Source organism: Eptatretus burgeri, chromosome 1 (assembly GCF_056783735.1).
Source record: "Eptatretus burgeri isolate ZD-2024b chromosome 1, Ebu_testis_v1, whole genome shotgun sequence".
Lineage (NCBI taxonomy): Eukaryota > Metazoa > Chordata > Myxini > Myxiniformes > Myxinidae > Eptatretus > Eptatretus burgeri.
In genome coordinates, this window is record NC_140961.1 from 164,487,174 (window position 1) to 164,502,208 (window position 15,035).

Here is a 15,035-nt window from a genome sequence, read left to right on the forward strand (position 1 = left end):
AGCGAAGAAGCTGCTGCTTGCCGGTCTGAGGGATGACAGATGGTACGGCAGAGGGTGGAGTCATCGGCAAAGAGAAATAGAGGATTTTCCAGAGAGTCCGAGAGATCATTGATGAAAACCAGAAAAAGAACAGGGCCCAGAACGCTACCTTGAGGAACTCCAGCCTGCACAGGAAGAGGGGATGAAAGAACTCCATTTAGGGCCACACGTTGACTGCGACAGGAGAGGAAGTCTGCGAGCCATGAGTGGAGATGGCCTTGAATACCATGGGAAGAGAGTTTGGTGAGTAGGGCAGGGTGCCAGACTGTGTCAAAAGCACGTGATATGTCCAGGGATACGGCTCGGATTTCCTGTCTGGCATTGAGGACCTCCATCCATTGATGGGAGAGCAGAAGCAGCATATCCAGGGTAGAGTGACCTGGTCTGAAACCAAATTGATGATTGGAAATCAAGCCATTGGAGAAGAGGAAGGATTTCATATCTGAAGCGATGATGGATTCCATCACCTTGCTGATGATTGGGAGAAGGCTGATTGGTCTGTAGTTATAGGGATCTGTTTTTGCACCTTTTTTATGCAGGGCAGTGATGTTAGCAGATTTCCAAGCAGATGGCAGATGACCTTGGGCAAATGAGAGGGTGAATAGAACAGAGAGAGGGTGAGCAAGAGCAGAAGAGCAGGCTTTGAGGACACGTGGGCTGATGCCGTCTGGACCGGTTGCAGAATCTGACTCGAGGTTTGAAAGCAAGCTCTCCACCTTGTCAGGAGAAAAGGATACAGAGTCCAGGGACAGTTGGGTGCGACTGGGTAAAGTGGGTAGAGATAGTGATGGGTTAAGGACACAAGATTTAGCTGAAAACACCGAGTTTAGACATTCAGCTTTATCACGTGTGGAATCAGCAGTGCGGCCATTTGAGGTAAGGGAGGGGATGGAGGGGGAACATACACCAGAAACAGATTTGATTAAACGCCACCAGGATTTTGAGGAGGGAGAGAGGTTTGAGAGTTCAGACTTGAGATGAGAAAGATGTTGTTTTCTGGCTCTCCTGAGGGTAGATACACACTTGTTCCGAGCTTTGTGGAAAGAACTGAGATTGCCCTCAGTTGGGTTTGCTTTCCATGAGGCCAAGGCAAGTTGTTTCAGGACCACTGCCTCGCCACAAGCTTCAGTAAACCAAGGGCGGGAGGAAGGGTAAGACAACTGAACACGAGAGGGGATAAATCTGTGCATGAGCGAGAGCAAGTTCTGACATAATAAGCGCTCAAAAGTATAATATGGGTGTCTTTAGAAAATGGAAACGAGGTCACGCCAATGATCAAAACAGGACAGGAAGGCCAAAATAATTGATTTATAAATCGTGCCAAAAGTGTAGAACTCAAAAGTATATCACAACACGTGTGTGCGTGTTGCAATATTATGCGTGATATCTGCCAAACTTGATTGTGACAGGGCAGAGCTTCGATTGCAGTGTGTACGTACGTACGTACGTATGCACACATGAACGTGCACATCAAATGCCTCAAAGACTGGTGAGATTGGTCTATCAATTCAAATGAGGAATCAAATGATGGGAGGTAACTGGAAGAATCACTGAAAATTAAGTTAACATTATACGTATATCAAATAGAGCACTTGGAATTTGGCATATGGAGGTTAATCTAGCTCGTGATGAAGAGTACTTTCAGAATCTATACCTCGCTTAGGGATGTGTGTGCGTGTGTGCGTGTGTGTGAATCTATACCACTGTTCATCACTTCATGAAAGTTTTAAGAGGGTGAGAGAGGAGGAAGATGTGTCTATTTTTAATAATATATTTGCATTTTAAACGACCTTCTATCTCTTGACTGAATTGGAAAGTTACCAGTCTGATAAGTAAAATACCCCTGTTTCCCAAAACAGATTAAACTTCCAAATAATCTTTAATCTTGATTCAGTGGAAAAGAATCATCTATTTAGTTTATTAAGAGATTCTTCTGGATAAATAATTATAAACTGGTGTCTGAAAGTCTGGCTGGAAGCAGGAGTCTTAAATGGAACGTGTGTGAAGATAATGTCCAGAACTCCTATCAACCTTCAGGTCAAAAATATTCTACAGCCCTTTGAATTTAAGCTAACCTCCGGATGGCCACTGGGATAAGGCTATTAATGATCCCTACCCTGGATCCCAAAACATCAGCATTGGCACTATTATGTCTGGAGGATGACCAGACCTCGTCTCACTGAATATTATATAATAATTCAGTCTCCATGTACTGCACAATCAGAGGAAGACTGTTGCTTATTGTGAACCTTCTCTGAATTCTCCATAGCGATATGTTTGTTTGTTTGTTTATGTTTTTTTTTTTTTAATAAATGACTGAAATGAACAGGAGGACTTGAGAATTCTTCTGCACCTCTTAAGCACAAATTCCACAACCGCTATAACCACTCCAACCTAATCCCCACAATCGCTTCAACCACTCCCAACGCTTCAATGACTACCACAAACACCGCAACGCTTCCTCCACATCACTACAACCGCCGCAACTGCCATCAGCTCCCTGACCGCTCACAACAGTCATTGGAGATGCCGGGAAATGGGGAACATTGTGGCTTCCTGCGGATCAGAGCACTTCGGCGTGTACCTCGAAGCGTAAGTGTGTGCTGGAACTCATTCAGTGACAACTGGGTAGCTCTGGCACTCCGTTAAATAATAGTGCTAAAGTGGAGTCCAGCGCATGTTCGTGGTCAGAGAGCGCTCCTGAAAATCTGCGTCCCATGTAAATCGAGGGGCTCTATTACGTGGCTGCGCCTGGGAGAAACTCAATCTGTCGGGACGTAGCGGGGCTACTTCTCAGGGTGGCATCTACACGCCAATGGGGATGCGTGGAAATGCCTTCAGGGTCTTTTGATCCAAATTTTTGCTGCTTCTTCACCACGAGCTCTATAAAAAGAGATGTAGAGAGCAAATCTGGGTCTTTCTTTTTGTCTTTCCAAGCCGAGCATTGTCATCGTTGTCTTTGGTCTTGCCGAACGAGAGCAAAGCCAAGAGGGCAGTGCAAGAACGAGCCAGGCCAGCAGCATCAAGTCATTGCTGAGAAGTTGCCGGGGCTTCGGTGCTTGGCTCCCATGGCGTTCCGCAGTCATCATTAGTCACATTTATAGACTCTGTTACATGCCCCATTAAACTATATCTTTCACACATCTTTCTCTCCCATCTGTTGTCTCATCTACTATGGACGCATCATTGAAAGAGAATATGGATTCACACCTACACCTCTTCACACTTCCTCTTTTGCACCTCATCTGCATCACATTTTGCACCTCCCACTTATGCAGCGTAGACACCCCAGTTTTCTTCCCTCCTTCCCCTCCTAAGCGATTGGGTTGTGTAGGTCCGTCGACCACGCCAGGTACAACAATATCGCTTGCACCTCAACTGCTTCTCCTCTTTCTGGGCTATCTCTAATTTCCGTGTGTGTGTGTGTGTGTCTGCTGGCACCTGTAATATGTAGCATAATTTAAGACTGTAGAAGTTTTTATCAATTTAGCCAGTCATCAAAGGTTAAAAAGAATAAAAAATTAATTATATTTATTTTTAACTTTAGCCAAAGCTTAAAATTCATTCACATGAAATGTTAATATAAGTTGTACCTACCATTGATGGAAAAAGATTGAATGGTATTTCAAAAGTTAAATAATAGTGCTTCGTATTCATATATGCATTGTTTCAAAGGAAGTAAGCTTCATTTTGTGGGCCACATGTGTATACCAATTAATATACCTTTTTTGCAGTTGGACCAAAAAAGCTTCTATTACAGAGGCACACAGAGTCAAAAATAAAAACTTGGCTCACATACAGTGGAGACAGAGACGGGGGCCGCAAAAGTAGGGCCGAATCCAAGATGAAAGGTAAGAAGCTTTGTACCCTCATGGTGATAAACATTTTATAACCTCTAAATCAATTGATCTGATGAATCGATGTATCGCACATTCTGCGGAAATTTTGTTTGATTCGTATAAATGGTAAATATATATGAAGATATATATTCATTGTACTTCTACCCATTGCAGATGCCAAGGACATGATCGACTGCAGTGCTCCTGAAATAGTACTCTCAGATGCTGATCATCATGATGATGTATATATATTTTTTAAAATGCTGGGTTAATTTTGTAAAGGGAAAGGGAGTGGGGTGGGTGGGGGTTCGGAGGGTTGGTTGAGTTCTTTCTAGACTTAAAACAAGAAAAAGAGCAATCAGAGATTGCAGACCCTCGCCAAGACTTGTTTTGTGTAGTTTTGTGTAGTGTATTTTGGGTACTGGTGTGTTACGTAATTAATAATAGACATAACTTGAAAAGCCACGTTATAACTGCTGATAGTAATGACCAGGTACCAAAATGTCTCGCTTTGATCAGACACGTAACCCTGACCCATTGCATGTATTATTATTGAATTGAATTCAGAATGGATTAAAATTAATTCAATTCAAATCAAATAAATGGAAAACCAAATAGGTAGAGTCCTGCATTGTCGTCATCAGAAGGAACCTGAACAAGCAAAAAGCAAATATGGAGTCATCAGGAAAAAAACCTGGATAGGATTCGGGTTTCAGCTGCTACTCCACTACCGTCAAACCCATCCAGGTACAGCCAAATGCACCTTACTCAAAAGTAAAAAAAAAGAAAAAGAAAAAAAGAACCCAAATCAAAAAACTCAAATATTTCTGGCTGCCAGACCATGCATCCGATCAGGTTGAAATTTAAAACATACCAGACGGCCTGTGAACCCATTGGCTTCTTGTTGTGACAGTGGTTTATGAAAAAAAAAAAAAGACAAAATTTTAATATTATTTAGTGGTTAAACTTTCACTTGAAGAAAATTTGAGCATTTACCTCAGGAGTCCTCGTTTGGCCAACCGGTTTCTCGAGGTATATCAATACATTCTCCATGGTTTGTCCTTGTGCTTTATGGATCGTCAAACTAAAACTTGACTGAATCGGGAATTGATTTTTTCATAATTTTTTTCTTTGCCTGATTTGACCAAAACTCCATACTGCACACCGCAGGAGAATGGTGAGTAAGGTGGCACTAAAATTTTTGCGCCATCGTGTACTGTTTTGGCTGTATTTCGGGAACATACATACATACATACATACAAGATATTCCCCATCACTACTAAATCGTAATTGTGAAGTTTCACGTCAATCGATGAAGCAGTTAAAGAGAGAATTTTTTTTTAAGGTTTTCACTCAATCCAATATTGCTGCCGGACCAAGTAACCTATCAATTATTCGTGAACACCCTGGTGTCTTCAAGGCTTTGGGAGCATTTGTGTGAAGTTTCCCCTCTATCTATCCAGCCGTTCTGGAGAAGATAGTTATTGATTTTTGGGTAAATCCAATATGGCTACCAAACCATGTGACCGATGGCATCATAGGTGTGAACGTTTTGTTCCACATGGATAGGCAGTCAGACCTGTAAAGTTTCACCGCGATTGGTTCAGCCGTTTCAAAAAAGAAGACTTTTGAAGGTTTTTTTTTTTTAAGCAATGGCTGCTGAATCACGTGACCGATAATGCCATCAATTTTTTTTTCAGCAGCCCAATTTATCCTGAGATGACTCTCAAAAATTTTCATACAGATCAGATGTAGCGTTCTACATATGCAATTATGACGTCATAACAAAGACACCAATAACATCATAAAAATCACATTCCCCATGAGGAGTACTTGCCATGTGCCAAGTTTCAATTTTTTCCTTTGTGCAGTTTTGGAGCTAGAGGTCCAAAGTTTTTCTGTTTTTCAAACATGGCTGCCATACCATGTGACCTATGACATCATAATTATGATTAAATTTTCACCATCGGTGCGACTACTCATGTAGAATGTTTTAGTCTCAATCTGACAAGCGGTTGCGGAGAAAAACACAAAAGTGCTGTGCAGACAAACAGACCCACACGCAATACCCTCTCCTTCGGCAAGGGTAACAATGAATGAGATTCATTGTAAGCCACTGGGCAATCCATTGTCAATGAGACAAAGCTTCATTTGAAAGACCACAGATCCTTGAACGACCTCTGTCCTGATTATTTGAAGGAAGACTGACTGCTCCAGGCAGCTGACCAACACCTCGAGGTTTTACTCACTTTTACTTTATATTAAAACACTCCAAGTGCAATGGTAAAAACCATGCATTCTCCGCATACAACCACACCTTCTGCCAGACAGGGAAGAGCCAAACCCCTGCCCCCTCCCAGCGGAGATGACGCAACACATGAACGTAGCATAAATATGCACGAGTCAAAAAATGAAAATGCATGAGGCAAGATGTGGGCAGAGCATAAATATACATTTTACATTCAAGCTTGGTTACATCACACCACACATGACCAAACAAAGATCAAAATCGATTACATCGTGGAGAACAAAGAAAACTGTCACCTTACGAATGTCTTCCAAAAACTTTTGTTTGTCTTCTCCAAATGAAACAGTCTCGGGGCCACGAAGCAATCTGCTGGCATGCCCTCGTTCTGTCTTGAGTGCTGACAGGCAACGAGCAAAGACCGACTCCCCTGGCAGCAGAAAATGCCGTGTAAATAAGGAAGGAAGAGACGTGAAGGAAACAATCCAAATTTGGGGTGGGGGGGGGGACACTTCTTTGTGTGATGATTTGAAATTATAAATTCCTGGCAGTGAGAAAGGAAACATTTGACAGAATAAATGCAATCACATGACAAAGTCAGCAAACATCACTCCCATCCACAAAAGGGTACAAAACAGATCCCATCAACAACAGAATAGTTACAACAAGCTTACTTCCAATTATTGAAGTCATCTTTGCTGCCAACGTCATCTATTCTCTTTTCAAAACAGTAGAATCCCTGACCATCAGTGTGGATTCATGTCCAGTCAAAAGTCTGAAAATGTTGCTGCTCCTTTTCAAGAATTGGTTTTCAGATGTTACAGAATAATATACCATTTAATGTGAAATGTGGAAAAAGGTAACTGAAATTAAATAAGTGCATGCTGTGTCCAAACATCCTTGGACCCACGAGTGCAGTGTGGGGCTGGGGAGAGGAAAGGAATATCAGGATTGATGATAAGAAAAAGTAGGTGGGGGCTAATGTCTAAGTGGCTTGACAATTACTTTGGACAAAGCTGTGTTTGGTTAAAATGTCAGAATTGCACTCCCACATGAAAGAGAACTGGACTGGGGGGGGGGGGAAGAATTATGATGAGACACGCTGAACCAGACCTGTACCAACTCCTCTGCGTTCCGTTGTCTCTGCTGACGCCTCGACGCCAGGACTCTGAGTGACCTTGTGTGAGATACATAAAATAACGAGTAGAGTGACTTACAATTTCAGGAAGAGGACCTGATGTGACCCGTGTGAGAAGGAACAGCTGTGTGGTGCTGCACGTCCTGCGGCAGATTTAATTTTAAAACTGGGCTCAAACAGCAAAGAGGGTATTGAGAGTGCTGCATGCAGAACCGGGACTTGTTCCACATTTCTTCTTCTTCTTGTGTATGGCAGTTTGGCTGTGGGGAAGCTATCATTTTATTGGGGTGTGACTATGGCACTGATGCTGTGCCCCATGCCAGTACACAGGTACTCATTTTGACGACCTCAGAAGGATGACAGGATGAGTCAACCCACCTGGTGTTAACTCAGTGGCTAACAGGGCTGAAATTCAGGATCCAAAGATCTGAAACCAGTCACCCTAAACACAAAGCCAACACCAGGCTGCTCCAAACTTTAAACCCCTGACTGAAGAACCAGTTGCACCCCCGCGGATGTTGATCGATCTTATCTGCTGCATGGGCAGTCCTCGATGAATGTACTGTCTTGCTGATGTCTCGGAGCTAACGTCCAAGCAGGCATCTCCTCTCCCGGGTTGTCAGCGACGAAACCGTCTCCCCCCACCAGGTATCCTGGTGAGGAGGGTGAATGGATATGGACACCCAGCAGGATTAAAAACAAAACCTGTCAAAAGGCGGAGGAGCTCTGAGTGAGCAAACGGCCATTCATATCTAGTGCCCAACTGTGCCTGCGGAAGTCCTCCTTCAGTTAGATTACTTTTTTATTTTTTTAGGAGGGTGGTGGCAGGATATGCACTCCAGCCACCGTAAAACACTTCATTTCGCAAAACCCACAAATGCAAAGAAAACTGAAAACCCACTCCGTGGGAGTACCCCTGTGCTACTGCCCTTTGAAGGGCAGCTTACCGGATGACAGGATTGGGGCAAAGCCTTCGAGACCCCCATTCCTTGATAATCGGAGGAAAAGCATGGGGTAAACTTGCTGGGTCAGATTGCAGTGGTGTGTGGCAGAGTGGTGCTGAGGTATCATCCACGACGGCGGTCTCTTTGGGTAAACATGAGGCGGTCCCTCCGTGTTGGTGCCTGAAATATCCTATCCCGAAGAGAGGATGATCACCTGTCTCTGTTGTCATGTCAGCTCAAGCATGTGAACATCGATATTGCAGCACTCTGAGGTTCAGAGACCAGATAGTGGTGAGATCATGGCGGGTGGTTAAACCTACTGTTGGTCTGGTCGCTCTGATGGTTACCATACCCAAGGACTTGCTGTAGCTGTGTCCAATAAGCTGCTCCAATGATAATTGAGGTTACACCGGTCAACGAGCGTATTATGAGACTAAGGATTCGTCACTCCTTGGGTGTCGTTTCCCTGGTCTCTGTATATGCTCCGACTGAGGTGAGTGATCTCACCCTGAAGGACGCATTCTATGTGGTGCTCGAGTCTGGGATTATTCAGCGTCCTCGGTGAGACACTCTTCTCGTCTTGGGGGATTTCAATGCATCGAATGGCACTGCCAGAAATGGTTATGGGACATGTGTTGGTCCCAATAGGTCTGGAACTGTGAACCAGAAGAGCACAAAGTTCCTTGAATTTGCAAGGAACCATGGACTTAGGGTGGCTAGTTTATGGTTACAGCGCCCACAGGCTCATTGCTGGAATTAGTATTCCAACGCTGGTGGTGTGGCAAAGGAGATTGACCATCTGCTTGTTGATGGTCGCTGGAGGATGATCCCAAACTGCAGGGTACACCAGAGTGCCCAGTTCCTCAATATCGACCACAGGCTTGTTGTAGCAACTTTGAAGTTGCAGCTCAACATCCAGGAGAATGGTACCATCCCAGCCTAGACTGGATGTTGGTAAGCTCAAGGATGAGAGGGCAACTGAGGAGTTTGCAAACAGGCTGAGTGGGGATTTCGGGGTCTGTGTTTTGGGAAATCCTGAAGAGTTGTGGACTGCCTTCATCAAGATCACCATCCCTGATGTTGCCGGTGAATGTCATGGAACACACCGAAGGGCGAAAAAGGATTTTGTCTCTCAAGGTACACTGGATATCATTGATCAGTCGCAGTGTCAGGCATGTTGGGAGAGCTCACAAGCCAGTCACCGACTGGGCATCTCCCATCATGCAAAGTCCGTCCTTGCCACACCTGAGCTCCTGACCACATACAAAGCTTTTGTCCGCAGCCTGGAGCACTGCTCTCCCTCTCCCCTCTGGCCTGGTGCTCCCGCCTCTCATCACTTTCGGCTTCACACTGTGGAAACTAAGGCATTTAGGATAATTGGTGTCTCCCGCGATGAGGCGGAGTCTATGGTTCTCTCACGCTCTCACCGCAGGCAGGTCGTGGTCTTTCTGTCTTCCACAGTCTCCTCTCCGGTCTTGCCACCCCCCCACCCCGCTCTGTCTGCGATATTGTTGCCGGGCCGGGTATCTGCTGCGAGCACGACTGCTAGATGGAGCAGTTGAGTCGGCTCCATCGATCACCCGGAATTTATAGGTCGTCACCCCGGAGCAGACGGGTCCCTTATCGGACCGAAGTTCACCAATAGGTCGACCGCGTGGGGTAGGGTCGATTGCCAATTTCAATTTACCTAAATACTCACGTCGTCCAAACTACCGGGGAAATTCACCCTCGACAGCGCCCGTACGGAACGAGCCGCCAGCATGCTCGAACCGTGTGCGACTCGAGCGGACGGTCACCGAGCTTCCGTCGGGTCCAAATTTCCCTCTACAGCACCAACAGCCTGGCTAATTCTCCAACATGCACCGCGTTAAACCAATAAAAGAAACACAAAAATGAACCGATACATTTAACACATGGGTTTATTTATAATGGGGCGGGGGGGGCACGCAAGAAGCAGAGTTATCCAAATAATAAGAGGTACGTATGTATAGCAAGGCACTTAACAATTTATTACTTACTAGACTGGCACCACACACACACACACACACACACACACACACACACACACACACACACACACACACACACACACACACACACACACACACACACACACACACACACACACACACACACACACACACACACACACACACACACACACACACACACACACACGAAACGGTGGCCACAGCCTTTATTGTGGCCTCTAGCTCGGAGGGAAGGCGAGCTGAAGACCAGATTATGCCTCGGACCTGTCCACATCGTGTGGTCATCGCGCCGAGTCGAACTGAGCACCAGCGGGAGGCGAGCCAAATCCAGACACAAGCGAGCCGCGATCAGCCTCCCGAGCTCCCTCAGCAACCAAAACCTCCTCTTGGTATCTTCAGAGTGATGGCGCACACCCCTTCCCGTTCTTGTCGGCAGCAGGATCTCCCAATCTCTCCTTTGGTGTTGTCGGCAGGGACGCGGCACGCAACCCTTGCGGATCTGGTGGTGGATGGTGTCTCTTAAGCTGAAGCCCAAGAGGAGGAGGAGGAAGAGAGAAGAGGATCTCGGTCCGAACGTGCCACACTCTTATTCACCCTGTCTCTTTAACCTATTGGTTCAAGAAACCATGATTCCCGTCGCCTGTGTTGGTGTGCATTATAAATTTGGGCCAAGCCCTCAAATTTTCCTCCGTGCTCTTGCACAATTTCATGGCTGGGCAGCGTGGCTCATTTGGCAGGGATTCCCATCTGCCAGACTCTATCTATGGCACCCCCGGGCCCTGAGGCTGTCTCTGAGCCTACCTGCTCCCTATGAACAAGGGGGGTTGCCCTTCCTGGCAATGCCCCACTTCCATGCCCACGTGGCATCTTTGGTGCTCCGGGTCCCGTTCCGTGGGTCGCCCGTGCCCAGTACACTATCCCGGTCCCTTGTACCCTTGGCCTACTATGGCCGACTATTTCGGTGCCCGGGGTGCCAACTACTCAGTACTCACCTTCCCAAGCCATGCTCCCAGCCGGTCAATTTTACTCCTGCACCCCTCCAAACGGGTTCCGTGCCTTCTCTCGACACAAACAACAAAACGACCTCCTTTTGGTAAATTTGACTAACCCACTAACTAACATTAAACTGACCCCAGGGTCATTTGGGTGGGAATCACTCCTCCACCCACTCATTCATTCGCACACTTGAGCCCGTTGACCCACATTCGTTCATTACACACTTTTCATTTTTCAATCCACAATTTAAACCAACACTCCAACACTGTCATTCTCCTAACTAAATTCCCCTAACCATCTCGTGCTCCCTCGTCATCTCTTATTTTAATGCACGTTCCATTTACTCTACGTAGCTAATCTACGTCCCCACTACACATTCCATGTCTGTCCATGTCTTCCAGAAAAACCCCAAAAAATCCATCCTGTAAATCTATCCTAAATCCCTCTAACTAACCCATATCACGGGGTCCATGAGGAACAACTCATGTCCCATGAAGCCGGTCTAACTAACGCTAACCCATCCCACTAACTAGTGCTTCCTTTGCTCAATACCAGGATGCTTGCCACATCCTGGCTGGGGCCGTGTACTTGGAGCGAGGCTTTTCGTTTTTCTGCACCGGCATGGTGGCGGTTTACGGCTTGCCCGTTCGTCCCTTTGGGTGATACTAACGTCCCCTTCGATGGCCGATCCGTGCCGCCACGACGTCACCCTGCACATCCCAACAAGCGCTCGCTCTCGGGGAATTCCCATGCGCGACAACGTGCGCCGTTTCCCCGGCATTTGTGCCACGAGATCCCCGCCGATGACGTCACCCGCACACCGAACATGCGCGGTCTCCCGTGCAGGCCAGCACACGCGCATCGTCCCGGGAACCCGCTCCGCGCGCCCCGCAAACAGAACACGCAGCATGCAGCACGTGGGGCTTCGCACACGCGCCAACGTGGGAACCCACGTGTTCCGAATTCATCCAACACTCGCCACCATTTTCGCCCCCCGCGAGGCCTTGTTGAATCCCACGCGGAGCGTTTCCGCGCCGGATTCCCTGCACGAAGTCGTGCGCGCGAGGGCCGTTTGCGAAATCCCGAACGGGCCTCACACGCTACGTCCTGCGAAGCCGGCACGGTTGCCACAATAACTTTATACGGTGCAAAAGGCTTGCTACACCCGTCTCCCGTCTGGACTGGTCCATCGTCCATTTCCTCGCATGCACTCACGCTATACTCACCTTCTGGCACACTCGCACCACTCATTCTCTTTACCACACACACCGGGACAATCACGCTGGGGATGGGAGTCCGCACAAGGGATCCCGAAGCCTCTACTCCCCCCCCAAGCTCCACGTGTACCCGTTAACAGCACTCATCCCCTCAACCTCATTCGGCCCGATCGGACTCACCTCGTCGCGATGTGCTTCAAGGGGGCATACAATCTCCCTTTGTTCCTTAAGGAGGCTATCATGCTGCTTGCACCGGGTCACAACACATTCCCCAAGCTCAACCGCATTGTCCTCTCTTAGCTCTACCTGTGTGTGCTCGTCTTTAGTTTTGTAATCCTGCGTCTCCCTTTGTGTCTCTGTGACTTTCTCCGTCGGCCCCTCGTGTTTAACCCTACATGTTTCGGTCTCCCAAATTACCGTGACGGCGTCTCTCATCCCGACCTTACCCATCTCCATTGTGGGCCCGACAGCCGCTACACTCCCTCTCGTCGGTTCGGTTGCTCTGCCACGTGATGCCGCCATGATGCCGTCCATTGTCTGCATTTCACCATGTGCAATCGCCCTTATTGCCTCTTACCCTGCCTGGAGGTTAAACCCCATGCTCTGCATCTCACCCCGCTGGGTTTGCATATCGACCCTCATCTCCTCCATTTTGCCATTCGTTGCTTGTAAATCACCGCTCAGTGCCTGCATATTCACATCCATATCGCCCCTCAGTGCCTGCATATCCGCTTTTATTTCTAGCGCATTCGTTTTCATTTCATTAATATCCTGCATCAATCGTCCCATCATTTCCATCATCCGATCCATGGGCGAAATTGCACGTGGGGGGCACTCGTTTACCACCCTCCCCACGGTGCCCATTAAATCCTGGAGAATGGTACCATCCTAGCCTGGGCTGGATGTTGGCAAGCTCAAGGATGAGAGAGTAGTTGAGGAGTTTGCGAACAGGCTGAGTGGACATTTGGGGTGTCTGGGTGCTTTGGGGGGTCCTGAAGAGTTGTGGAGTGCCTTCAAGAACACCGTCCTTGATGTTGCCGGTGGATGTCTTGGAATCACCGCAGGGCAAAGAAGAATTTTGTCTCTCAAGGGACACTGGATACCATTGACCAGAGTCGCAGGGCCAGGCTGAATGGGAGAGCTGAGCTGTTCAGGGAGCTGAGGCGTAAAACTGTACGGGCACTAAGGGTGGACAAGGAGGCCTATGTGCGAGGAATCTGTGAGGCGCTAGAGCATCACCTGTGGACAGGTGATTCTCGTTCCGCTTACAGGGGAATTCGCGCATTGCGTTCATCCAAGCCCATCCCTCGGAGCACTGCAGTTAGAGCAGAGAGTGGTAGGCTCTTGACAGAGGAGTCTGAAGTGAAGGCCCGCTGGGTCGGTTACTTTGAGCGGTTGTACCAGGCTGATCCACCAGCTGTCGAGTTGGATGTCAAGGGTGTTACAATCACTGTTTCTGACCCTACAATCAACTGTGGTCCACCTTTGCTTGTGGAAACACGGGCTGCGGTGAACCGGTTGAAACGGGGTAAAGCTCCAGGGATCTGTGGCATCCATGCTGAACTTGTCAAGGCTGGTGGAAATGCTGCACTCGTGTCGTTGCATGCAGTTTTGTGCTCTGCCTGGAACACAGGCATCATCCAAGCTGATTGGAAGAGGGGCGTTGTCGGCCTTCTCTGGAAAGGGAAGGGTGATCGCCAAGACTGCAACAACTACCGAAGGGTGACGCTGCTCTCAGTGCTGGGCAAGGTCTTTGCTCGGATAATTTTTGATAGGGTTCGCCACCATCTACTTGAGCACCAGCGTCCAGAGCAGTCAGGCTTCACACCAAAGAGGTCAACGATTGACCGTATCCTTGCTCTTCATGACCTCACCAAACGCAGATGAGAGTTTCGGCAGGGGCTGCTTGCAGCCTATGTTGATCTCTGTAAAGCGTTCGATTCAGTGAATCGGGATGCCCTCTGGAGGATTCTTGGTCTTCGTGGGGTGCCACCAAAACTGATCGATCTGATGTCTGAACTCTACTCTGGTACAGAGAGTGCTGTGAAGTGTGGTAGCACCATCTCTGACTTATTTCCAGTTTTTACTGGCGTTCGCCAGGGGTGTGTACTGGCCCCCACACTTTTCAGCACTTGTTTGGACTGGATTTTAGGGAGGATGTCGGAAAGATCAAGCTGCGGTGCATCGTTTGGGAATGTCAAGATCTCAGACCTTGATTTCGCAGATGATGCAGTCATCTTTGCGGAGACTTTCGATATCCTTTTGGGGGCCCTCGAGGTGCTGAATGAGGAGTCGGAGCCACTGGGATTACGGGTTTCTTGGGTCAAAACTAAGATCCAGGCTTTCAATGACATCTTGGATGCTGCTGTCCTGTCTGTGTCTGTTTGTGGTGAGGATGTCGAGGTCGTGGAGAGATTCACTTTCCTTGGCAGTGATATTCATGTCTCTGCTGGCTGTGAGTCAGAGGTCAATAGATGTCTGGGTCAGACCTGGGGAGTCATGGACTCACTGGATCATGGGGTGTGGCGCTGCCGGTACCTGTGCGGGAGGACGAAAGTCCGAGTCTTCAGGTCCTTGGTGCTTCCAGTTTTGCTCTATGGATGCGAGACTTGGACTCTGACCAAGG

The 15,035-nt window shown here is 47.7% G+C and overlaps 1 protein-coding gene across 1 annotated transcript in view; it reads right to left on the reverse strand.

Annotated features, from left to right (window-relative positions):
* Positions 1-15,035, reverse strand: part of PGD (phosphogluconate dehydrogenase) — a 178,886-nt gene that overhangs the window by 48,597 nt on the left and 115,254 nt on the right. Inside the window, exon 9 of the mRNA XM_085848498.1 lies at positions 6,423-6,553. Coding sequence (XP_085704624.1) covers positions 6,423-6,553 — 131 coding nt within the window. The remainder of the gene's footprint in view (positions 1-6,422; positions 6,554-15,035) is intronic.